The sequence below is a fragment of the Felis catus genome, chromosome A1 (assembly GCF_018350175.1).
Source record: "Felis catus isolate Fca126 chromosome A1, F.catus_Fca126_mat1.0, whole genome shotgun sequence".
NCBI classification, from domain to species: Eukaryota; Metazoa; Chordata; class Mammalia; order Carnivora; family Felidae; genus Felis; species Felis catus.
Genome location: NC_058368.1, coordinates 225892562 through 225918613, shown reverse-complemented (window position 1 = coordinate 225918613; position 26052 = coordinate 225892562). Strand labels below are relative to the sequence as shown.

At 45.5% G+C, this 26052-nt stretch overlaps 1 protein-coding gene across 1 annotated transcript; it reads right to left on the bottom strand.

Moving 5' to 3' along the window:
• Positions 1–10891: 10891 nt before the first annotated feature.
• ZNF622 (zinc finger protein 622) lies at positions 10892–24195 on the bottom strand. Its single transcript, XM_006928099.5, has 6 exons — positions 23426–24195; positions 22438–22698; positions 22046–22208; positions 19171–19283; positions 12616–12759; positions 10892–11174 (listed from the first exon to the last, which is right to left on the bottom strand). The coding sequence occupies exons 1-6, from the start codon at positions 24048–24050 to the stop codon at positions 11041–11043; spliced, it is 1440 nt and encodes a 479-aa protein (XP_006928161.2). The 5' UTR covers positions 24051–24195; the 3' UTR covers positions 10892–11040.
• Between the last annotated feature and the right edge of the window lie 1857 nt (positions 24196–26052).

The window sequence follows — 26052 nt, the reverse complement described above, 5'->3', positions numbered from 1 at the left end:
AGCTACATCTTCTCAGGCAAGCAAAACAAAAGCAAAAATAAACTATTGGTACTACACTACAATAAAAAGCTTTTGCACAGTAAACCATCAACAGAAGGACAAGGAAGCCTACTGAATGGGAGCAGATATTTGCAAATGATATATCCAGCAAGGGATATTTAATATATAAAGAACTTCTACAACTCAACAACAACAACAAACAAATAAACTGATTAATCACTAGTTTGTTTTAAACCCCAGAATTACAACAACTGGGTGGTTTGTATGTGATAACACCAGTGGATCCATGATCATGGGTGCATTGTAGCTCTTCTTTTGCTATAAAATGGGATCCTTGGTCCAGGGTCATATTATGCGGGATTTCGTGTCAGTTTATCAAGTAATATATAAGTTCATATAGATGGTGATCCTGGTGAAGCCCCTATGAGCAAGAAAGGAAAAGCCATTTCTTGAATGTGTGCCAATTCCAGTCAGGGTATATCATTGTCACTTCCAGATTGAAAAGGATCCCATGAATCAAGCTGCTAACAAGGAACTAGTTGGTGTCCTCAGAAGAAGGTGTTGTATTGGAGCCTCCATGTTGGTTTCTACTGCTACAAGGTTGGATGTTCAGTAGTGGCAATAGGTGATTAGGTAATCAGTGGATTTTATGGTGGTCCACTCACAATAACCAAGATCCCTGGTTTTTAACAGGGAAGAATGATGAGTTGAATGAGGGCGCGATGGGACCACTACTCTTGCAGTCTTGAAGATGGCAGATATCTCTGCCATTCTCCCTGGATGTGACATTGTTTTTCATCTACTCTGTTGTTCATAGTGGGAAAGTTTCCAAGGCTTCCATGTGGCTTCTTCTTTATAGTATCTTGCTATGTAAACCAAGGAGCTAATAAGGAGATTATGCCAACTAATAAGAACAGTCATTCCAATTATACATTCAGATATTGAACAAATGATCACCGAGAGGATCTGAAGCCAAAGAAGCCACTGTGAACTAGACGGGACTTAGATTTCTTATTACCTACCTCCCAGAAGTCCCCACTTTAGCAAAGGGTCATGATGAAACAAAAAATCCTTGAATATCCATGGAGATTGCCATGCCCAAGAATCCTTGAACTATCTGGGCTTGCCTTTTGTCCCCCTATTAGTTACCCAAGGAAATGGCCACAGATCCCTCTGAGTACGAGTTAGGGAAAGTATTGCCATATGCAATTGCCATGGTATAGCAGAGTCCTTCCTCAGACAAGGCTTTCCTTCAGGCAACAGGCTGTGGGTCAAAGGACAAGCTCAGGTCTGAAGATTGGCCTTTACTTTTCAGTGAGGTGTTTGTTAACATTACCCTTGTTAGCTACCCCTCTGTCTTGCCCCTAAGAGCACCACATTCTATCAATCATCTTCAAAGCTCTCCATGGGCAGGAGCCCCTTGCTACTCATTACAATGCTTCCTCCTTGCTTCTGATGTTCAAGTTCTGCCACCTGGGCTCTGTCAATCTGAGATCTTATCAACCCATTGCTTTCAGGGAGGCTAGTTGTTCAATGTCATCTTCTATAATGTCAGCCCTGCCCCACGGAGGACAGTCCCCATTGAGTTTCTCTGTGTTGCTTACCCCTCTCATCAGCTCATTCCCTACAGCTTTGGTAAGTGGTGTGCCCTCTGGATGACTCTATGAAACACAGTGAACTGATATAGTTTCCAGTTTTACAGAGTAGATCCGCTCTGACATGCCCATTCCTTCGAGCCTTTTGATCTTTTTCTCCACTGGCTGCCAAAGCATTGCTTGCTTATCTCCTCCACTTTAGTGTGGCACTGCCTCCCTAAGTTTCTAAGAGCCAACCAAGAGAGTGTTAAGTCCTGGATCTCAGAGGAGAATGCTCTCACATGGGTAAACTGCCCATTATCTAACTATACATTCCATCCCCCTTAATCCTTAAATCCTTCAGAATTCAATCACATAAATACTCTTCCATTCTTGTTAGTACTTGTTGGCTAGGTCTTACATCTTCTTTGGTGCATATTCCTTTTCTTCCCTTATCAGGACCAGCACTTTCCATGCTAGATTTTATCATGATTTGACTCCAGTTCAGAGCTCAGCAGCCTTTTCGTGTAAAGAGTAATGGTAAATATTTTAGGTTTTGTGAGCCATATAGACTCTGTTGCGACTATCCAACTCTCCCACTGAAGCATGAAAGCAGTCATAGATGATATGTAATTGAATGGGTGTGTTGTGTTTCAATAAAACTTTACTTAAAAAGCAGACTGTGGGCTAGATTTGGCCTGTAGGTTGTAGTTGCTGTTCCTTATGCTCGTTACTGGTCTAATGTCCAGGGTTGGTACATCCCGAGTTGGGAGCATGCTGTCCTGCAAGGCATAGGCTTCTGCGTCATCTTCAAGCAAGGGGGTAGCACTGGACTTCATAGGGGGGGTGTGGGCTCAGAGGGTTCAGGGGCATTTGGCGATTCAGGATTTTGAGTGCATGGGCACAAATGTCTGCATGCATCCCAAGTCTCTGCGTCTCACTCCCGCCCAATGAAGGCCTTGACCTTGACAACGCAGATGTGCTGGGGTTTGAGAATGCCACCTTCTCCGGAGCTGCGCTGGCCTTGTAGTTAAGTCCTAGGCTTGATCCTGGCTTTTTTTCTGCCTCTGGCCGCAGGAGATGAGAGAGTCTTTACAAAATACAAAAGGCCCTTTGGCTTTCACACGTAGCCTTATATTGGTGATTAATCATGCCAGCCTCTCTTTGCCTTTCTCTAATTCACTTCAAAGTGTGAGCAGCAACCACCCCATTCCATTGGACTTACGATTGCCACCTCCCTTAAACATCTCAAATGCCCAGATCCTGTACCCGCCAATGCACGGCCTCTTGGCAGTCTGGGAAAAATTTTAATTGTCACAGTGAAAGTTGTAATTTCAGGGCTACCGCATGTCTGGAGCCATCAGCACTCCCTCCCTTCCCCCCGCGTCTAGAGATGGTATTCTCACTGATAGCAGGCCAGCTGGTGACCCATTTAAGAATCTTCTTCCTTGGACCATTCCTGGCACCAATCAATAGTTTTAGCTATGCTTCTCCAAAAGACGAACTCTGAGATAGAGCCTTACGTGGGACTTTTACTGGGGCTGTTCTCGTGATCTCTACCTATAAGGAAGGAAGAGAAAAAGGAGTCCGTCGAGGGAGCAGCTGACCTATGATGCAGTTGGGATAAAGGCCTCAGGCAATCCCATGGAGAGTTCTGGAGCTGGGGAACATCAGCATCGTCCTCATCAAGGCCACAGGGTGAGCCCCTGGATGCAGAGGGGGTTTGGCTGTGGTCAGGGGGGCTTCCTTCCCCATGGGCCATTCTCAGAGAGGGACTCCTGGCAAGACACCAAAGGTCAGCAGTCCGAGCAGCGGGGGTAATGAGTGCCTCAGTCCTGAAGCAAGAATCCTGGCTGCACGGCTCCACACCCACTACCAGTGTGTGTTGAGTTCCTGTGTCCCTAGTAGGCACCCATGAGCTCGGCTTTTACCATCACACCCTAGTTACTAGGGATCTTGGGAAAGTCCTGGGTTCAGTTAATTGTCGCGATTGTGATTGTTTTTCCTAAAGGAGTTCTAGATAATGAAAGCGAAAAAGGAGCAGTGATTTACTGTCTACAGAAACATTAAAACCCACTTTTGACAGGTAAAATAACATGAAGGGAAGGAAAGGGAAGGGGAGGGGAGGGGAGGGGAAAATAACATTTGTTGGTGCTGTTCTGTTCATTTTCAAACACACACACAGTCACACACACATATAATTCACTCATATATAATTGTGAATTATAATTATAACCCCCTCTTACCACCCAAACATAACAAACTTTGCATTTTAAGTTGCAGGCAACAGCCATAGACAGTGAGAGGCCACTGCTCTGATCCTGGGATCCTCTAAAGCTGGTTGAATGGCAACAAGTAGCAAAGATGTTTCTGGATCCTAGGATGTCTGCTTCTTGCTCATGGAATTGGGAGAATGAAATGACATCGCACGGGCACGGTCACCGACGCATTCGGTAAGGCCCACAGTCCCTTCCCTGCAATCCAAACATCCCAGAGCTAGGAACACTGCAAAGTGTTTTTGTAAATCGTTTGGCATTAAGACTTGGCCTGCACAGACTGAGGCTATTTCCAGACCTTGGTGTGAGTAGATGATGTTTCTCTCTTAAAACAGTGATGTGTTCAGTCATCACATGGTCCTTCTAGGTTCCCTGGAGGTCTGACATTATATACAATATATGCACTGTATTAGCATTCTAGAACCCCAAATTTGTGAATCCCTAAACACATCCAGCTTTCAATATGTATCTGGGTCTCAGATAAGAATTTGTGCATCTGCCCTCGTTGGCTCTCTTTTCCTTCCCCTTTTGCTGTGTGTGACCCCTCTTCTTCCTTCCCTGGACATCACGGGCCAACTTGGAATACAGGCTACCCTTGATCAGGCATCCTCTGTGTTTCAGCACCTGCTGTGCACCTTGTCACATATTGTTTGGAATGCCTACGATGTCCCTGCAAGGGATTTGTAACTAGCCCTATTGTAGTTGAGGAATCTGAGACGGAGAGTAAGGAAGTCCCTTAGCCAAGGTCAAGAACTACCGAGGCAGAACGAGAATTGCACTTTAGTCTCCCCACAGCCGCTGCTCTGCTGCACCCCAGCCTGGGATTTAATTAAGGAAACACTATCTCTTAAGGGGTACTTAGTACTCGTCCACACACTCCCCCTATGTCCTGAGAGGCAGTGAAATGGAGCGCAGTGGTTCTCAAAGTACGATCCATAGACCCCTGGGTAGCCCTGAGAATTTTTCAGGGGGGTTGCAAAGCCAAAGTTATTTTTATAATAATATTAAGATAGTACCTGTCTTTTCTACTCTTGTGCTTTCATTGGGTTTCAGGAGAGTTTCCAATGTCCACATGGTGTGTGTTCTACAACAGACAAAATGCAGAAGCAGGTGTAACAATCCAGTTGTCGACTGTTAAGCTGGATGTAGAAGATATTTGCCAAAGTGGAAAATAAATCCACTCTTTTCACTATGGTTCTTTTAAGGAAGTACAGTTACTGTTCATAAAAACACAGTAATGTTACCATGTAATAGCTTTATTATTTTGAAATTAATTAACATTTCAAAGTTTCTTGATCTTAATTTCCAGCACAGTATGTATCCATAGATGTAACCACCGAAAACCAAAACTCCACAGGGTCCTTGATACTTTTAAAAAGGGTAAATGGGTTCGGAGACCAAAAGATTTAAGAATGGCTAGTGTAGTGGTTACAGGCACAGACTCTGGAACCTTACCAGCTAGATGAAATACCCCAGCTCTGCCACGTAGTAGCTAGGGGAGCCTTCTTTGTACCTCAGTTTCCCACCTAGAAAATGGGGATATTTCCTATCTCAGAGACTCGATTGTGAGGACTGAGCTGACACATTTTAAAGTGCATACAACAATATTTGGCATTTAGTAAGCTCTTTGTTTTAGCTTTTATTCCTACTTAATTTTTACATATTTTTGTGTTTATTTCCAGGAAAAATTCCCCCAAGTTTTAAGGCGAATAAAAAGACTACATTACCAAATTATCCAGGTAAGCTTCATGCACTTGAATTAGAAATAGGAAAAATATTCTGCAAGGAGAGTCATGTTTCGAGCATAAGTGTTTCAATAGTTTCTATTTACCGTCAATTTAATATTCTCATTCCTCGGGCACTAAGCATTATAAAAATCTCTTCAGAAAAACTCAAATCCCTTACTCTATTTAGAGTCTATTTTCTGCATTTGCAGATGCTAGGTTTAGAAAATGAGTAATCTCGGGCAGGGCAGCATGTCTGAGATGCATTACCCCAGGTGAAAATGGTAGTTGGAGATAGAATACCAAATGTGGTGATTAATAATAAAACATGAGGAGGCAATATAAAATACCTTGAATCTAGGACTTAGAGGTCTTATTCAGTGAAACAAAAATGGTAGCTTTCTTTAAGAAACAGATTTGATGTTTTGGGTAGTTTTAATGCTTTTATTTTTATTTTTTTATTTTTTTTTTAACATTTATTTATTTTTGAGACAGAAAAAGACAGAGCATGAACGGAGGGAGGGCCAGAGAGAGAGGGAGACACAGAATCCGAAGCAGGCTCCAGGCTCTGAGCTGTCAGCACAGAGCTGGACGCAGGGCTCGAACTCATGGACCGTGAGATCATGACCCGGGCCGAAGTCGGACGCTCAACCGACTGAGCCACCCAGGCGCCCCTTAATGCTTTTAATACAGTTTTAGGCATACACTAAACACGCATTCTCTTCCTCTAAAAAATGAATCATGTTGGGGCGCCTGGGTGGTTCAGTCGGTTATGCGTCCAGCTTCGGCTCAGGTCATGATCTTACAGTTTGTGAGTTCGAGCCCCGTGTCGGGCTCTGTGCTGACATCTCGGAGCCTGGAGTTTGCTTCCGATTCTGTGTCTCCCTCTCTCTCTGCCCCTCCCCAGCTCACACTCTGTGTCTCTCTCAAAAATAAATAAACATTAAAAAAAATGCATCATGTTTACTCTGCAAATAGTTTACATTAGAAGTTCTTATATTTTTTAGATTTTTTTGAAGGAGCTGTAAAAGTTTGACTTTGCCGAGCATAGGGACCAGCACGCACGAGGTGGAGGGTTTCCCTTGCTCTGTCCATTACGATGTGCACCACAGCTGAGTCCCAATATAACACCCTGGGCATCCAGCTTCCTGCACGTAAGAGCGAGGGGAGAGGTGGGATGGTGGGGATCGATTTAAGTCAGTTCAATGTGTCACCAAAGTGTAAAATTCTGTGACTCAAGCAGGCTTGCGTTTTTCAGCATAGACAATAGAAAGTGATCACGAGCAGCGTGACCTTGGGCTCTTCTGCCTGAGATTGCTCAGCTGGAGAATGGCAATAATTATATTTACTTCTTACGGGTGTTGTAAAGATTAAATAAGGTAAAACAATGTACATGACGTCCTTGCCCTTAAAGACATATTGACAGGAAAACTCCACCATGAGGTGGTTAAGTGGAAATCAAAAGAGTCAACCAAGCAAAACGTGTGCCAGTGTCACAGGGAGGCGTTCCGGTTACCACTGCTGCGTCAACTGAGTGGTGTCAAACAATCATTTTCTTACGTTCATGGCTTCTGTGGGGGAGGAATTTTGGAAGGTCTCACCTGGGCAGGTGCCGCTGGGGATCTGCCGTACGGTTCCGACCAGACGTCAGTGGGTAGCACCGTCTCCTGAGACTCGATCGGGCTGCACATACAAGATGGGGACCTCAGATGCCGGCAGGTGGTGCTGGCAGCTGACTGGGACCGTCAACCAGAGCACCTACAGTGACTTCTCCACGTGGCGTGGGTTTTTCTATAGCGTGACGTCCTGGGGAAGTCAGAGTTCTTCGATGGTCAAGTGTCCAAGGAAGCAAAGTGGGGGCTGCACTGCATTTTACTCTCCTGCGAAGTCAGCCGTGTCACTCTTGCTGCAATTTATGGGTTATGAGCGAGTCATTGAGGCCAACCAGGCTTCAAGGGAAGGGAAGAGACGCTCCCTCTGCATGGCAGGACCGTCAAATGATTAGGAGACATGGCGTCAAGTTGCCAACTAAAGCGTTACTTTTCGGTCTGTACTGTCTCCAAAAGAATATGAAAGAGACAATATTGAAAGTATCAACTTAACAAAATTCCAAATGATCACGAGGCACCCTTTCCCTGTCTCCGTACCCAACCCCGCAGGAGAGAATTTAGCTCACCTCACTTTGAGAACAGGGACAAGAGGGAAGAAAAGAAACAGCAATTGCTAATCACATCTTAAACAAATTTGCCTTATGCCATGTCACACTAGCATGGTCATGGGGTCCTACACTATTATAAACAAGGCTCCTGTAAGAGAAACTCACATTCCAGGATAGAAAAGGTAGATTTTCTTTCATGGGGGTAACATTTATGCATGTATATACTATGTGTAACATTAAATTCTATGTATTTCTAGGTTTAGAACAAGATTCTTTTCACGGCTGGCTGGAAATTTAATGGGCTTGTGTAAACATTTATAGCCCGACAGAGGCTGCTCCTTAAGACACGACGTTGTGAAGATTCTGTTCGAGTGTTGCAACATTAAGAATGCTGTACCAGAAATCACCATCTCTGGTTTCCTTTGGTGTCTCCCTAAACAAGTGACTGAACTTCCCTGAATCTATTTTCTCATCTGTAAAATAGCGACACTACCTACACCTCACAGCCAAGAAACAAAATGGCGCACGAAAGCATTTTATACTCCATAAAACACACACTCACACTCTGCAAAACAGAAAGAATATACTGAGCCTGTGGCTAGTCTGTAGATAGGCAGTGCGATGAGCAAAGCCGCCAGGGGCTTTGGTTACACAAATGAGGAAAGAACAAGGTTATGCTCTCTCCCTTTTGATCCCAGCCTTGATGTCTGAAGCTAAAGACAGACGAATCAACTTGCCAAGGCCATCTGGCCATGGGGTAACTCCCAGGAGGAGAGCCCACACAAGTCATGGTCAGCCAACCACCACAGCCAGCGCTACCTTGGTACAGATGAGGAGCCTTTAATGTGATTTTCCTGGTATCCACTTTACCTTTAGACAACAGACTTAAGGATAAGGGGCACTGAGGAGAAGTATCTATCCAAATTTGGATTTCATAAAGATTTGGGGCACTTGGGCAGCTCAGTTGGTTATGCAGCTGATTTCAGCTTAGGCCATGATCTCACAGTTTGTGGAATCGAGCCCTGCGTTGGGCTCTGTGCTGACAGCTCAGAACCTGGAGCCTGCTTCGGATTCTGTCTCCTTCTCTCTCTGCTCCTCCCCCACTCACACGCTGTCTCTCTCTCTCTCTCTCTCTCTCTCTCTCTCTCAAAAGTAAATAAACATTAAAAAAACAATTTAATAAAGATTTACTTTTTGGTTAATTTGGATGAATTCTGAAGTTAGTCAAAGGAAATGCATGGGTGAAGGGGGTCAAAGGTGTAAACTTCCAGTTATAACTCACGGGATGTGATATGCAGCATGGTGAATATAGCTAATAATACTATACTGCATATTTTTTTTTTTTTAATTTTTTTTCAACATTTATTTATTTTTGGGACAGAGAGAGACAGAGCATGAACGGGGGAGGGGCAGAGAGAGAGGGAGACACAGAATCGGAAACAGGCTCCAGGCTCTGAGCCATCAGCCCAGAGCCCGACACGGGGCTCGAACTCACGGACCGTGAGATTGTGACCTGGCTGAAGTCGGATGCTTAACTGACTGCGCCACCCAGGCGCCCCATATACTGCATATTTTAAAGTTGCTAAGAAAGTAATCTCAAAAGTTCTCATCGCAAGAAAAAAGGTTTTATGACTATGTATGGGTGATGTTTAAATTTTTTCTTTGCCCTCCCTCCCAAAGGCAAATAAACTGTCTTATAAAATTATGATGTGGACAGAAGTGGGAGTTTTATAAAATTCTGATGTAGATAGAAGTGGGAGAGAGCTGCTCCACAAACCCCAAATCAGAGCTAAGAAGGGATCTCTTGAAGCCTGGAAGCAGATAAGTAAATGGGGGCAGTATTTTATGGGTCAGCAAACATACTGTCCTGTTTGCTCCCCACAGGGAAAACACCCCGATGTTCAAGGGCAGGGATGCAAAGAAGGTACACGGACCGTGCCAGGCTGGTGTGGCAACGGGGCTGCAGACAGCGAGCGCCGGCAGCAATGATCTCAGCTTATGCTGAGTGACAAAGTGTGGACTGAGGAACAAAACTGACACAAGTTACAGCCCAGGAGCATGTGCATTCGCTCAAGCAGAAATTAAAAACATACCACCCGTGAAGCACGACTTCTCTTGCCTAGGATATCGATTTCAAGATGTGTCAAACACAAGAGAGTGGGTACCGGGGCGAGAATGTTAGAAAACAGGATGAGGGAGCAAAATTAAAGACCAGGGAGTCCTCCACTGTCAGTGAACCTGTGTACTGAGGAAGTAGAACGAATGCAGCTCTGCGTCCAGAGTTTACAGAAAAAGGCCTGCATCTGGCAAACGAGGCCCAGCGAGTACATGGTGGGCAAGCTCATTCTCCTGGCGTCCTGAACTCACCACAGGAAGACTACGGCTCCAGCAGATCGCCGGCCTGCCTCAGTGCAGCAGGCCTGCTAAGGGAGAACTTGAACACGGACTCGGCAGATTTATTCACCGCCCCCCCCCCCCAACCTGTGACGTACAAACAGCTCATTTTACAGGTTTACCCAAGTCGCTTTTCCCAAGTTACGAGGTAGCTCGATGGGTTTGAATTTCGTGTTTCACTTCATTTCAGATACACGACTGCCTTCCCCTGAGCCGCCTGAACGGAGACTCTCTTCGTATTAAACCCCGAGGTCAGTTTTTGTCTCTAAAACAAGATCTAAACATTTTACATTTCCTTTCTTCCTCATCTAACTACTCAAATAAAGGCAGCCCTGGATACGGAGTCTGAGTGCACAGCACCGTCATTCTCTGTCTTCTCACTTAGAAAGAAAGAACCTTTACAGCCAGCCAATGACATGTCTAACTTCGTCTGGACACAATGAAAGCGACCTCCTCCACACCACGAGCCACGACACTTTCAAACCAGTGACATTCAACTTAGCTGCTCCAGGGTCTTCCAAGCCCTTACGGAAGTCCCAGTGCCAGGACGTGGTAAGCTACCCCGCAGCCAATTAAGCCAAGTGTGGAGCGGACGAGTCACCCACGAGTTTCCCATGTGAATCCGACAGGCAGAGTCAGGTAAAAGCGGAGGCAGTGAGACCATTACTAGCCAGTAGTTTGGGTCCCAGAGCCCAGCAGAGACACCACTCACTTTGTGAAAACATAACCTGTGAACCCTGTCCAAAAATGACATTTAAACGCCAATGAGATTCTGACTTTTATTACCAGGTCAGAATGGATCAAGTACAGGGAGAAGTAGCAGCAAACAGGGGCTGTCACACAATCCGGTTCCCCTGGCCCTCGGGCAAGGACACCTGTGCAAGGGACAGACCACCCAGTCCTTGGGCAGACACTCAGAACCTCACTTGGGGCCTGAAGTGCATCTGCTTGGTGGCATTGTTCTTCATTCCTGTCTTCAGCATCCACTTTGACTTCATCCTTTGGACATACTGCATGTCTCGCTCACGCATCAGAGCAGCTTCTGTGGCTGGAAAGAGGACACGTGGCAAAGGCTGGTTATTTGTGATCAGAAAAAAAGACAATCTTGGGGTGCCTGGGTGGCTCAGTCAGTTAAGTATCTGACCGCGGCTCAGGTCAAGATCTCATGGTTCCTGAGTTCGAGCCCTGTGTCGGGCTCTGTGCTGACAGCTCCGAGCCTGGAGCGTGCTTCGGATTCTGTGTCTCCCTCTCTCTCTGCCCCTCCTCTGCTAGGGCTCACTCTTCCTCCCTCTCTCTCTCTCAAAAATAAATAAACATTAAAAAAAAAAAAAAAAAACAGCCTTTACAGAGAAGCTCAAAGCTAGTTTGGGTGAAACTTGGTTCTTATATTTAAAGAAGAGCTGCTAACCTGAGGTCTCCATGCAACAGGCGTGAGGGGTTATGCGCACCCAGAACTGCACAGAACCTGCACATGTACCCATTTCTCTGGAATAAGCCTCTCTAGTTTTCGTCACCTGGAAGGATCTATAAGCCCCAGGTAAATCCCGCTGACCAAAGGTGATAGAGAAAGACAGAGACTCTAAAGTGAGGCAGACAATAGTTCCTGACAAAAATAAGATACAGTCAGTGTCTGCTGGATTTCAGCGGCCTCGCGGCTCACAGGCAGCCACAGTGAAGGAAACCACGCGTATATGAACACCGTGGCATTTAACACGGACTTTATCTGCCCAGGGCTTCCCACGCCCTCCCAAGGGAGCTCTCCTTTGTCCTCTCCACAGTCCTTTAGTGGACCCGTGTTCTCCCTGCAGATCTAAGGATAGGCCTCCATGTTAGCAGACACATCAGAACAGATTTACAGAATTTCATACCGATGAGGTTTCAAAGCTTAACAATTCCGGTGGCCTGCTTTATTCCGCTCTTGTTACCTTTTCTATGGGAAAACTACAAAAAGGAGTGACTGCCGGCCTTTATGACGTCCACGTACTACATCATACACGTGTTATGACAGTCAACCCACACAACGCTACCAGGTGGGTCCCCTTATGATCATCTCAGTTTTATAAATGAGGCAATAGAAGCTTCAGTTACTTAAATTACTCCTGCTCATCATTTAAGAACCTCTAAGTATATCAGGTAAGTCATGTTTGAATCCATGGCTTAAGCAATTTGCCCTCAAGGATACTAGTTAATTCCTTTGTATAACCTCCAGGATAATTTCAATCTTTGCTCATTACTAAGTACTCATGTCTATAACTATTATCTGTATTCTGTTTTGGAAAGTTACTGTGCCAGGAATATGAAGTTTTTAACGAATGGAGCTTTGGGCTTCTTGCCATAAACATATCAAGTAATAATGGAAGCCCCCTGAGCCAAGAAGTTAAGTTTCCTCTAGAGAGGATCCACAAGGACAACATAAATGGGAAAGACTTCACCCAAGCCCGTTCTTGTGATCCGAGTTCCCAGGCTGGTCCACGGTCGTATCAACACACCTGTGCTGCCGGTCCACCCCAGGGCTCTGTACTGCTGGAGTATCCGGCCCACGGCCTTCTGATTCTTAGCAACAGCCACGGTTCTTGACAAGCCAAATCGCTGTTTGTAGTATCTCATCAAGGAGCGATGACCCACTCTGGCACCTGTTTTTCAAAAAAAACAATATTGAAATGCTGAGTTAGATAGTTTTTCAAGGTAGAGCTACAGAGCAAGGACTTTCCAAATCAGACTTCTAAGGGTATCTAGCTGGAAAATGGAGAAGCCAGAAGAAAAAGTGCTCTATCTGCTAAAGAAAGATGAAGTAGCATATTAAAAAATGAAGTAAAGACAGAAAATAAAAAAGTAGAGGGATTTTTTTAAAAAAGAGAATGGCAAGTCACTGTCACGTGAAATCTCAGCATCCTGTACTTATATACTTATATACGATATGCCTCTCCAGAAATTCACATGGCAATTCTTACTGATATGGATAATAGGGTCCTAGGAAAGAGGTAAAGGACTTTAACTTGTTTTTTGTTTTTTAATATAAAGATAAAGCACACAATAATGATGTTTAAGTTTAAAAGCCACGGTCTAGGTCTAGAACAAGAATCAATCCACCTTTCTTTTGCTTAAATTCTCCATGGTGGTGGTTCTCAAACAAAGATGATTTTACCTCCAGGGACATTTGGCAGTGACTAGAGACATTTTTGGTTGTTATAGCTGGAGGGGGACTACTAGCATCTACTGGATAGAGGTCAAGGATATTAGAGGACATCCTCCAATGCACAGGGCAGTCCTCCACAGCAAAGATTTACTTGGCCTAAAAGGTCACTACATTGAGAAACCCTGCCCTGTTATTTTCTAAATGATGGAACTCACCTGGTGAGCTACAATTTTAAAGGATGAGTCAGCTGAATTCCCTCTCCAGGTTGGGCTTATCCAGAAGGATCTGGTAAAACTATGCAAGTCAATCACGCTTTCAGAGGTGAATGACTACGGACTACGGAGCCTTTTATAGGAAAAGTGTGCTGACCCTTAGGCTCACAGCAAGTGAAACGGAAGGGGACGGGCTTCAGTGAGGGCTAACTCCAGGCTCCGTCAGCGCAGTGGCTCTCAAAAGGTGATCCTGGGACAGTGGTGTCAGCCTTACCTGAGAGCTTGCTAAATACAACACTAAATACAATTCCCTCACAAGAATATTAATCAGGCGCCTTCCCAGACAGACATATACATGTAGAAATTCGACAAGAGCATATACACAAGGCATGAAACAGCTATTACCACTGAAAATGAATAGAGGAAATATGGCTCGGGAGAACCACGTGTACAGCTGCTAGGAAAGTTTTACATTGTTCCAGACCGTTCATTTACATGAAAAATTCGGTCCGGTTATTCTAAGTCCCTACCCGTAGGGCAAGCTACCTGGAAAACAGTTTGCTTGCTACACAGATACGGAAAAGTAGTTACTGTCATGACTGTTTTTGTGGTAAGAGAAAGAAATGCAAAGAAACCTTTCAATTCAAAGATGGCTTGGTTTTTGGTTACCAGTATGGATGAACACATGTTTCCTTGAACCTGGCTCTTCTGGTGGCCTCAGAGTTAACAAAGCTCCTAAACCACAAGAAATAAGACGCAGCCAATGAATAAAGACTCAAGCTTAAACGAAGAGCTGCTATGGCAGGAAAACCTATTATTATAATTTTCTACTTATAAGAACAGGTCAGGATGCTCCAGGTCTGCAATGCTCAAAATCATCACATGACAGTGCCAGTCATTAGTACAAAATCAACCGACGTATTTATAGTGATAAGCAGCATTTAGACAAATATGTATTATTGAAGAACATCCTTGAAAAGGTTTCATAACTCAATACCAAGGTTTCTGACAGCCAGCGGGGGAACTGAAAACACACAGATTAGAGCTACCCCTGCCCTGTGTCAATGACAGTGAGTACCTGACATTAAGCCCCAAGAATGTGCCAAGAGCAGCTCGACTTGAAGGCCCTATCAAGGAAAACTATTTTTAGAACACAGTGTGACTGCCCAGTAAATAACAGATGGGTTCCGTCTTAGTTATGGTAAAGCCACAATCTGTCCATCTACCTTTCATCGTGGCAATAACCACTTATAAAACTGTCCAATCCTACAACTGAAGACATTAGACAGTGGAAAGAAAATATCTCCAATGGTAATTTTCCTAAGATTCATTATGTATTCCCGTGGATCCACCAACAGTTTCATCTGGCTACTCAGCAGCTAACTGGATGTGTCTTTGACACCAACTTACTCCACGGGAGCTGAAGAACACTAAAGCAAACTCAAGGAACAGAGCCAGACCACCGCCTTTGCAGTAAATGCTCACAGTGCCCTCTACCGGATGCTCTTTGTCACTGGCTCTGGGATCATCTCCTTGATCTGAAATAACTAGATTGAAGACATCACCACTACTGCTTTTGAAACCAGTTCAAAGCAGACTCTACCGAGTGTGGTTGATGAAGTATCACCAAGCTCTCCACACTAGAATCCTTCCCGACTTAGCTTCATGCTAACATCTTACGCTAACAGTCAAGTAACCGAGCATAACTGAAAAGGTTTCTGAATGCTAAATTTGCTCAAAGACATAAACAGGTGATTGAATATACTGCTGTAATACTGCTACATGTTTACAGTGCTTATTCAGAGATCTCCCATTCCCTTGGCTCATTACAAAACATCCCAAACCAGTACTAAGACAGGAGGGCAAACCAGTGGAATATAAACCATCGTGTCTCACTGTAATGAGGATCAACTGAAGGAGGACTAATTTTTAATATAAGATGATGGAAGTATGGGTGACATGAAAAGCAAGATATCAGTATAGCTGGAAGAAATTTCAGAAGAATACTAGCAGTTTCTGATTCACTAAGAAAGCTATGTTTTGCTATTATTTAAGCAAATTGCATAATAAGGTCTTAGCAATCAGCCACTAAGGAAGATCCATGAAGGTACAGAGTAACATATATTTAGATATTTTTATTAGTGGCTCTTAATCCTCTCCGGGTCACAAGTGCTTTTAAAAACTATAGCCATGGGGCGCCTGGGTGGCGCAGTCGGTTAAGCGTCCGACTTCAGCCAGGTCACGATCTTGCGGTCCGTGAGTTCGAGCCCCGCGTCGGGCTCTGGGCTGATGGCTCGGAGCCTGGAGCCTGTTTCCAATTCTGTGTCTCCCTCTCTCTCTGCCCCTCCTCCGTTCATGCTCTGTCTCTCTCTGTCCCAAAAATAAATAAAAAACGTTGAAAAAAAAAATTAAAAAAAAAAAAAAAACAAAACTATAGCCTTCGGGCACCTGGGTGGCTCAACAGGTTAAGTGTCTGACTTTGATTTCACAGCTTTGAGATCGAGCCCTGCATTGTGCCCCATGTCAGACTCCGCACTGCATGTGGAGCCTGCTTGGGATTCTCTCTCCCTCTTCCTCTCCTGTCTGCTCCCGCATGCTTTTGAATGGAAGGAAGGAAGGAAGGAAGGAAGGAAGGAAGGAAGGAAGGAAGGAAGGAAGGAAGGAAGGAAGGAAGGAAATAAAGGAATAAAAAACTACAGCCTTTACCCTGAAAAATTGTACTTAGCTGTTCAATTTAAAAAGGCATTCATGGCCACACAGGTGACTCTAAGACTCTGCACAGCCTTTACCCAGGAGAGTACACACACTCACAGAAAAAAAATGTGTACGGCCTGGTTAAGAACCTGTGGGGTAAGGTTATCTGGCTGTTGGGTTAGGTCTTTCCTGAGTGTGGCTAAAAGTACAGTATTTCACACTAACACCAAACCAGTTACTGTAATTTACTACTTCCAAGTCTGATATAAAAAAGTTGTCCTGGGGTTTATTATCCAGTACTTTAAAATAATGTGACTCAGTAGGTGGACCAGTAGCACTGAGCAAGGAAACCCTGGCTCTAAAGACCAGGGAAGTTGGACCTTCAAATTAATCTCAAGCCACTTCCTTCTTTGAGACACCTGGGCGGCTCAGTCAGTTCAACATCCGACTTGACTTCAACTCAGGTCATAATCTTGTGGTTCATGAGTTCAAGCTCCGCGTTGGGCTCTCTGCTGTCAGCAGAGCCTGCTTAGGATCCTCTGTCCCTCTCTCTGTCCCTCCCGTGCCCACGCTCTCACTTTCTCCTTGGACTGCACGATGATGTAGAGACAAAGCAAGCCACTGCACAGTCCTGCAGACCAATGATTCCAAGCCACCGGGGCCCCCTCTTCACCCACAACGGCTCCCTCTGCCCTGTTTCTCCTACACTATGGCAGGCCCAAGGGAATCAACCTTGCTTTCCTTTTAAAGTCGCCTCCAACCTCTCAGTCACTGAGTCAACAAACATCATCTGGCTCATGTGTGCCTGAGACCCTGTGGTGAGATGGAAGAAGCAATCTTTTTTTCAAAAGTAATGGGGGAAGGCAGGCAAGCAAGCCAGCACTTACAAAGCAGTGAGAGAAATGTTACAACAGATTGGCAAGTGCCCCAGGAGCAGAGGAGACTCTCCATACTCAGGGCAGGAGCTGAGTTCCAAAGGGCTTATGGAGGGGTGGACCCGAGTCTTAAAGGACAAGTAGCAGTAAGTCAGAGGCATCACCCATGCAAAGACTCAGAGGAGGGAAACTGCAAGTGGGTAGGTAAAGGAATAGATACCTGGAGCGGGGGGGGGGGGGGGGGGGGGGAGGGCAGCAGCTAGAGAACCTAACTTACCTGAAAAACAATGGCCCCCCCTGGAAGAATTCCAGAGGGAAAAGAAAACAGACTGGTTGTCTTAAGAAGAATGTGCTAAGTGGTTGAACAGAAATCAGATTGCAGATGGCCATTTAGGAAGCGGTAATGGTGACATAGACAAATGTTAAACAGGAAACAAAGAAGAAAAATATGAAAGGGTTGTTTAGGAATTGTACTTCGTAATCGCTCCAGTGTGGGAGACGACCAAAGAGAGTATCCTAAGATGATGCCTATTTTTGGCTTTGGTTAATCTTGGAAAACGCAATCATCCTAGGAAAATGTGTTTTCTAGATTAAAAAATAAAAAAAGAATCCCTAGTTAAGTTTCAAAATTCTAGGTTTAGACGAAAATTTCTCTCAAATAGACTCTATTTCTTAAATAGGCTATGCTCACTGTTGTGCATATTTTGGTAGGTACCAGGCTACAGTTGATGCAAACCGAAGCCACCATTCACAGTGACATGCCAGACATTGCTTGACAAGGGATCACCTTATTCAACTCACTCAAAGAGTGTTGTAATCTCACTCTACAGTCAAGGAAGTGGATGCTAATGAGATAAGGAGCGAAAAAAGATGGTCATAGTCTTAGAAATGAAGTTAGGAAGCTCATTTCTGATGTAATGTACTGGCATTTTCACCAGAGGAAGACTAGAAGAGGTTCTCTGTGATATATCTAGGCTGGTTTTGCTACTGTTTATTGCACAGGCCACGACATTGTGCATTCCACACCTTTCTTATCACTGTAAGGAGACCTGTATCTTCAAGACAGGCTCCGCATGCCCTTTTCTTCTACTGTCATACTCTAAAGCTGTCCTTAGCCTTAAAAGGTTATTATTCTGAATTAAAGAGGGCTGTCTGTACCTAAGCAGTGATACTCCTTGTGAAAAGCAGTAACATAAGATGGCTTCTTCCCCCCAGTCGTGTCCATGAGCAGGACAGCTGCTCCTACGCAGCATCACTGCAAATCTCCCAAGGCAGGGTGGGGGGAGTGGAGAAGGCTTCGCTGACTGGTCTATGATCTTGGGTCAGTTACTCCACCTATCTAAGCTTCGGCTGGCTCACAGGTCGAATAAGGATAACAGAATCCAACTCACTGGCTCCTAAAGATAAAATAATGTATCCACCTACCATGCTAAGTGCTCAGTAAATACCACGTATTATTAGGATCTTGTCAGCTCTTCTGTTCCATTCCCTTTCCTTCCCACGGGTCTTCTGTAGCTTCTCCCGTTCTTATCAGCTAATCATAACATTGTAAACAACAGCAGATGCTTCTCATATTCATGGCTTTTTCTCCCCCCACCTTTTCATACCTGGGATAAATCCCCACCTGGGATAAATCCCCACCATATCAGTCAAATCCTGTTCCCTAAAGTAGAAGGCAGAACTCAAACTCCGAGCCTCCCTGCCACAATTAGGAAATAAACAGGCAACTGGGCCAGGCGCTGTCAGCCCGATACACCCGTGCCAGACTACCTGGGAGTCTGAGCAACGTGAGGAAACAGGAATCAGTTCAAAGAATAAGAGTACGGCCAACATTAACAAGAGAAACCTAAATGAGGCAATAATAACAAGAAAGAACCAAAGAGAAAACGTCTATGTATCTGAAAGGAGATGACTGATGAAAGCATTCAAAATCATAACAGAAGTGAGCAAAAACACTGATCTAATTTAAACAAAACAGCCAACACAGAGCTAAGTGGAGACCTTCATTACTATGTACCTGAGAACATAAAACTGTAACGACTTCCTCCAGTACGGAAGAGAACTGATGGGAACATGCCTCTCTAATCATCTCACCCGCGTTATGCCATCTTTGCCAAACATACTTACCAGAAGGCAGAATCAGCTCCATGGTTTCATCATCATATTCTAATGTCTTTTCGGAGGGTAAGTCCTCAGTCCCATCAGGCTGCCCCCCTTCCGTGTAATCTGGGTAGCTACTCCTGTAACAGCGGCATTAATAATGGCATTAATAAAAAGACTAATACCTCAAATTTGACTAAAAGACAAATTGTGTTTGCAAACCGGCAAACCCACTGGCTACCTAAGCGCAGGGAACCAACCGCTGCAGGCACGGCAAGCTGAAACTTTTAGGAGGAAAGTCAACTTGGTCGCATCCTCTGTAAGACAGAGTGTACAAGTGACCCATAAACTCAATATGGATCACAGACCTAAACGTAAAACACGAAACTATAAGAACAACTACAATATAACATGGGAGACAATCTAGATGACTTAGGGTTCAGTGAGGACTTTTTATGTGCATCACGAAAGGCATGATCCATGAAAGGAATAATTGGTAAGATGGACTTCACTAAAATGAAAAACTTCTCTGGGAAAGACAGTGTCAAGAGAATTACAATACAAGCCACAGACTGGGAGAAAATGTTGGCAGAAGACACATCCGATAAAGGACCGTTATTCAAAACATGTAAAGAACTCTTAGAACTGAGTGATAAGAATATAAACCAGACTTGAAAATGGGGCAGGGACCTCACCGGGCACCTCACTAAGATATACAGGCTGCAAACAAGCGTGTAAAAAGGTGCTCCACATCATGTCATGAGGGAAATGCAAAATAAAAAGAGATAACACTACACACGCTTATTAAAACAGCCAAAATCCAGAACACTGACAACATCAAATGCCGGCAAGAATGTGAAGCAATGGGCATCCTCACTCATCGCTCGCGGGAACACAAAATGGTGCAGCCGTTTTCCGAGACAGCTTGGGGGTTTCTTGCAAAGCCAAACATACTCTTCCCGCAGGATCCACAATCGTGCTATTTCGTATTTATCCAAAGGAGCTGAAAACATGTCAACAACACAAAATCTGCACACTGATGGTTATAGAAGCTTTATTCATAATTGCCCCAACGTGGGAGCAACAAAAGCGCCCTTCAGTAGCTGGGTGGATAAATACACTTGTGGTACATCCAGAAAACAGAACCGTATTCAGTACTAAAAAGAAATGAACTATGAAGCCACGAAAAGAAACGGAGAAAACTTAAATGCACGTTACTAAGTGAAAGAAGCCAGTCTGAAGAGACAAGGAGGGAAGAACAGGCGGAATCCACAGGATTTTCAGGGCAGTGAAACTACTCTGTATGATACAATAACGGTAGACACGGGTCATTATACATTCGTCCAAACAGAAGATGTACGACACCAAGAGTGAACCCTAGCATAAACTACGGACTTGGCGATGATGAGATACGAATGTAAGGTCATCACTCAGGAATGTACCACTAGTGTGGGATGTCCACAACGAGGGAGGCTATGTATGTGTCAGGGGGCAAGGGTTATATGGGAAATCTCTGTACCTTCTGCTCAAATTCGCTGTAAATATAAAATTTTCTTTATAAAAAAAAAAAAAACACAAATGACTGAGCAAATGGCCTCCAACTGAATTCTTTCACCTATTTGTTTCTCCATAGGAGGAAGGAGAAGGTAGTGCTAGAGATGCTGCTCTCCCGAATTTAGCCATTCTAAGACAACTTCTAGGAGAGTGCCGTCTGAAAAGATTCTGTGACCACAGAAACTTTCTGTGCCTGTGTGTCCAATAAAGTAGCTACTGGTCACATGTGCTTTTAGGCACTGAGTTTTGAAATGTAGGTAGTACAACTAAACAACTGAATTTTTACATTTTTAACTTGATTTTTAATTAACTTAAATAGTCCTATGAATGCACCTAGTAATTACCATTATTGGACAGTGCAATTCCAGAAGATTCTTTATGTTCGTAGACATGTTCTCAAATACACATAGAAAATAAATTGGAGAATTACACATTAAAATGTTAGTAATAAGACAGATCACCCAATCCCAATAAAGAACCAGACAAAAGACTTGATCAGGCACTTCACAAGAGTATCCAAGTGACCAATTAATACAAAAAGGTTTTCAACTACATTAGGTAACATCAGGGAAACGAAAATTAAAACCACAGTGGGATACCACTACATAGCCACCGACACGGCTGAATGAAAAACTTCTCCTCGATGACAAGAGTGAGAAATCAGGAGAAAGATGCAAAAGGATAATTTAAAAGGCTAGGACTTTTCTGAACACATGTATCTGGAGACGGTGGATATTTGGCACGGTAATTACACACATCTGCTTGCTTAGCACACCTGTGCTAGGTCCTAAGTATCATGACACTACAGCTGTTCAAAAGTGCCTGCCACAGATTCCTGGCATCATGCGTGAATTATCCGACTTTCTAGTTAAGGGTGAGCCACCTATGGGATAATCTCACCATTGAATGCCTGGGACTGGCCTCATTCAGCAACCAACTCAATTCCCTTAGGAGACAGCCTGTGATTCAAGGACTCTCAGGGAAACCAAAACATGAAATCTCACTTCAGTCCCTCTGTTCACAAGGGGGCCGGCAAAAGTGACCTGCTAATCATTTAAACCACCGATAAAGAAAAAGAAATTCTCAAGTCAGACAAACTTCAGTTTGGACTTGAGATCTTCTCTTTATCAGATCTCTTTTATTAGATGTGTGGGCTCAACTCTTAGTTTCTTATCGACAAAATGACACGGAACAGTCCCCCACACGGAAGTGTTAAAAGAGCCGTAATGCATATACGGCACATGCATCAGGCACAGGCGGCACATGCATCAGGCACAGGCACACCGCTATCAATTAGGTTCAAGTGTGATGACCCCACCTGGCTTCACATTGCACACGACAGACTTACCTAAAATCATAGAAGTCTGCAAATTCCAAAGCAGCATCACCGTCCGTGAAGAGCTTACAGTGGCTTTTGTCATTCATGTGTGCCTGTACAGCTTCCGTGGAGTAGAAGGATTTCCCTTTCTCATTGCACCACAAGCAAATCTTCCCAACGCCAACTTTCTCTCCTGGAAAAATAAGTGGAGGACAAAACACAAGGGCAGCTTTCTGCGGCCAGCTCAGAGCTCACAATGTATCTCCGCAATTCAAAAAACATGCATCAAATTTTTGATCTTTACAAAATAAACAGATAACTAAATCAAACATCGATGAGAAACAAAAAACGCAATGTTCTCCTAAAACTTGACCCCCAATAACGTGGCATTTGCTCATTAAAAGGAAAACTACTGTACTTACCCAAGTATTTAATCAGTCCCTTAAGATCAGAAAGATATTCTATGTCGGGAATAAAGAAGCTGTGGACTTTGGTCATATGAGCCACATTCTTCATGAGGGAGCTTGAATGATGGGGGCAAAATAAGCAGTCTGTTATGGGGATAGCACCGCCGAGGGGGCCTCCCCCAGCCTCCCCCTCCAACGCATCCGGCTCCTCCGCCTCGTCCATTGGTTCAGCATCCTCACATTCCGACTCCTCATCAGAATCGATATCTTCCCAATCTTCACGCCAGAGAGTTGAAAAACAAAGTTAGTTTAACAAGGTGGTTGGTAACTGCCGGCGAAGAAACCACAAAGACTCCCAAGCATGAGGCAGAGCAGCCTTCCGTTCGGGCCTGGAGAATGCCACTTGCAGGACAAACCCTCTTTCACGATCTCGACGTTAGCTAAAGTTACACGGACAAATCTGTGGCGCTAAAACGTTCCCTAAGCTTTCTTTTCCAGCATGCAGGAATCTCCTTGTACTTCCTTCCCAGGCCTCTACGTACACAATCAGTAGTAACAGGACGTGCCACGAGGGCAGGGAGGAATAAACAGCTCGTAAAACGGAGGAGGCTCCAGCTCCACATTTCAGGTTAACCCCCGCATTTTGAACCCCTCATTTTGCTGTCTTAACTGAATTAAGTGCGAAGCCATCATAACTAGAAACCGAGCAGAATCACACACCCTGCCGCAGTTGGTGTGCGCGGTAACACGCCCCCCCCACCCCATGCGTGTGTTCGACGCCTTCTCCTTCAAAACGGAAGTCATCAATTCATTCTACTATTTATTAAATAACTATTTATTAAATAACGCCCCCGATAAGCTTCCAGGCCCTGAATCTACCACAGTTAACGAAATAGACAAAATTCCCTGCGGGCCTGATGCTCCGACAAGTCACTTGGGAAAGGATCTCAACCACCCTCACTCGTCAGTTTCACCTCCCCGCCCCCCGCAACAGAGCCACTACCTTCTTCGTCGAGGTCCTCCTCCTCCTCACTCTCCTCCTCCTCCTGCTGCTTTGCCAACTTCTTGGCCTGCTGTTCAAACCACTGGAGCCGGGGAGGTTTCTCGGCCGGGTCCCGGTCGTGAGGCGCACGTCCTCCATCAGCCACCGCCACGGGACTACTGGGCTCCTCCTCCGGCGCTGCGGGCGCCTTCTTGGGAGACAAGGACGGCTGAGCCTTGATGGCCTGCTGGATGGCCGCGTTCATGGCATCCTTGTCCACGCTGTCCACGCCCAGGCCTTTCTCTAGGTTCTTTTCGTTCATCATCTCCACTTTGCGGTTCACGGCCCGCACGGCCTTCTTCTCCAGCTCCACGTGCCGCCGGGACTTGAGGTGGTTCTCGTAGGCGTTGAAAGAGGCAAACTTCTTACTGCAGACGGTGCAGTAGGTGGCCGTGCCCTTGCTCTCCTGCTCCGCCACGGCCCGCTGCGCCCGCACCCGCTCCTGGAAACCCTCGGCGGTGACCGGGGCCATGTCGGCCACTTTGCGCTTCAGGTTGTAGCGGTGCCAGTCCGTCTTGTAGTGGGCCCGTTGCACCTCCGCGTCGTCGAACGCCACCCGGCAGGTAATGCAGGTGTACGTCGCCATCTCCAGGGCCGAGATTAGAGGCGACCAAGGCAGAAGTCTAGCGACGACAGCTTGAACGCCACCAGACGCTCAAACCTCTACTCGCCTCAGAGCTCACAAGAAACCAGAGCGCCCGCTGGCTTCCAGCCTCGATCTGTGAGTTCCGGCACACTAGGGAAGTTATGCTCCGCTGGGCAGGAAGTCCCGCCTTTCGATCTGTAGCTACGCCCCCGCCGCGCTTCCCGGAAGACGAGGGAAGGCCTGTGACAAGCCAGGCCCCGCCCAGTCGGCCTGAAGCGGGTACTGATTGCGTCATTCTGAAGTGGGTGTTGATCAGAGCGGCAGGAGCTGGATGTTGATTGGGCCAGCCAGAGGGGGGTGTTGACTGAGCCAGCCTGAAGTGGGTGTTGATTGGACAAGTCAGAGGAGGGTGTTGACTGGGCCGACCTGAGGTGGGTGTCGATTGGGCCAGCCAGAGGTGAGTGTTGGGTCCACGGAGGTGAGTATTGATCAAAAGGCGCTGCGCACCCCCGGTGACTTTCCCTGGTGGTTGTGCGGTGTGAAGTGACGCGATGAAGGCGACGGCTGCGCGGCAGGGGGAGGCACGCGAGGGGGGGGGGCGGTCCGGTAGCCACGCGAAGGGCGGGGCCTCTCTGAAAACCGCGCGCTGCGCTCTGATAGCTCAGAAAGCTTCCGGGAGGGGCGGACCGCCCGAGCGCTCGCCGGACCAGCCGGAGTCCCGGGAAACCGGAGACTGGAGCCGGAGGCTGCGGGAATTCGCAGGAAAACCAGAGGCCGGGCCAGAGCCTCGGCTTTTGCGAGGCGGCCCCTTCCAGCCGAGGGCGCAGGCGAAACGCTCGAATGCAAAGTTTGCCAGCTGGGAGCGCAGCCAAGCCGCAGGCCTTGGAAATGTAATCGGAGCCACCCGCAGAGGTTATCGTCAGTCCAATAGCAACCACGTTTTTAAAATGCAAAAAGAAAGGGTTGTAAGATCTAACGCAACATATACACAATTTTGTCATTTTGGGCTTGTACTCAGCCCAAAGGATTTAATGAGAAATTTTACATTTCGTCTGTTGGTACTAGATCTTGGGACTTTGGTGTGTATTATTACACAACAGCACATCGCAGGGGCCAGCCTTCTCTGATGTGCTCAATTAACTGTGGCCTCGTGTGCAACAGCGCGGGTCTAGGAAACGTGAATGTTGAAGGCTTCGGGCTCCTTGCTGAAGATGGCTCATTGACATGTGATAGCAAGAGGCTTTGGTTCCTCACCTAGTGGCCTTTTCCAGTTGATCGTCCTCATAACATGGCAGTTGGCTTCTCCAGAAGGAGCAAAGTGGAAGCCACTGTGTCTTTTATGACCTAGCCTTGGAAGTCACACACCGTCATTTCCACGGTGTGTTATTACTTATGAAGGCCAGCCGTATGTAATGTGGGAGGAGACTACATAGGGGCATGAAGGGGGTGATCGAGGACCATTATGGGAGATTGGCTACCACTAGCGTTTGTTGTTTGTCACCGATTTCCCAGTTTTAACATTTGAAGTCCTGTGTCCCAGGAAACCCAACCATCCTGGGCAAACCAGACTTCTGCCATTGCTCTGTACCCAGTGTTGGGACAGTGCTGGCACGTAGATGGCTCGGTATTTGTTAAATGAATTTTTTACTGCAGTGTTGTCTGGTGGTGATTTTTATTCCAGAAAACTTGCTTTTCAGCCTATCAAAATCTTTTAAAATAGCCTCTGGACAAGATACCCACTTGAAGAAATGTACCTAGTACTAGTCATCAGTGGGGATAAGCAAAAACACTATATTTCCAAGCTTCTCTAAAAAATAAAGCAAAAGATGGCTACATAAAGAACTTGTGGTTTTACTGTTTCTTATTCTTCTGTGGTTCTCTGGCATCTGTTCATTCTTCATGTGTTATTTCTTCCCTGCCTCCTTCAATCCATTTTCATGACCAGAACCCATTTCAGCATCTTTGAACAGGATAGTCAAGGATGCAGATGAAAAGCCAGATG

Excerpts from the sequence above, each read along its gene's own strand:
- ZNF622 (XM_006928099.5), bottom strand. The coding sequence starts at position 24,050 with ATGGCGACGTACACCTGCATTACCTGCCGGGTGGCGTTCGACGACGCG. Across the intron at positions 22,699-23,425 it reads GGAGGACCTCGACGAAGAAG|ATTGGGAAGATATCGATTCT; the intron begins GTAGTGGCTCTG and ends TCTGGCGTGAAG. Across the intron at positions 12,760-19,170 it reads GGAGCTGATTCTGCCTTCTG|GTGCCAGAGTGGGTCATCGC; the intron begins GTAAGTATGTTT and ends TTTGAAAAACAG.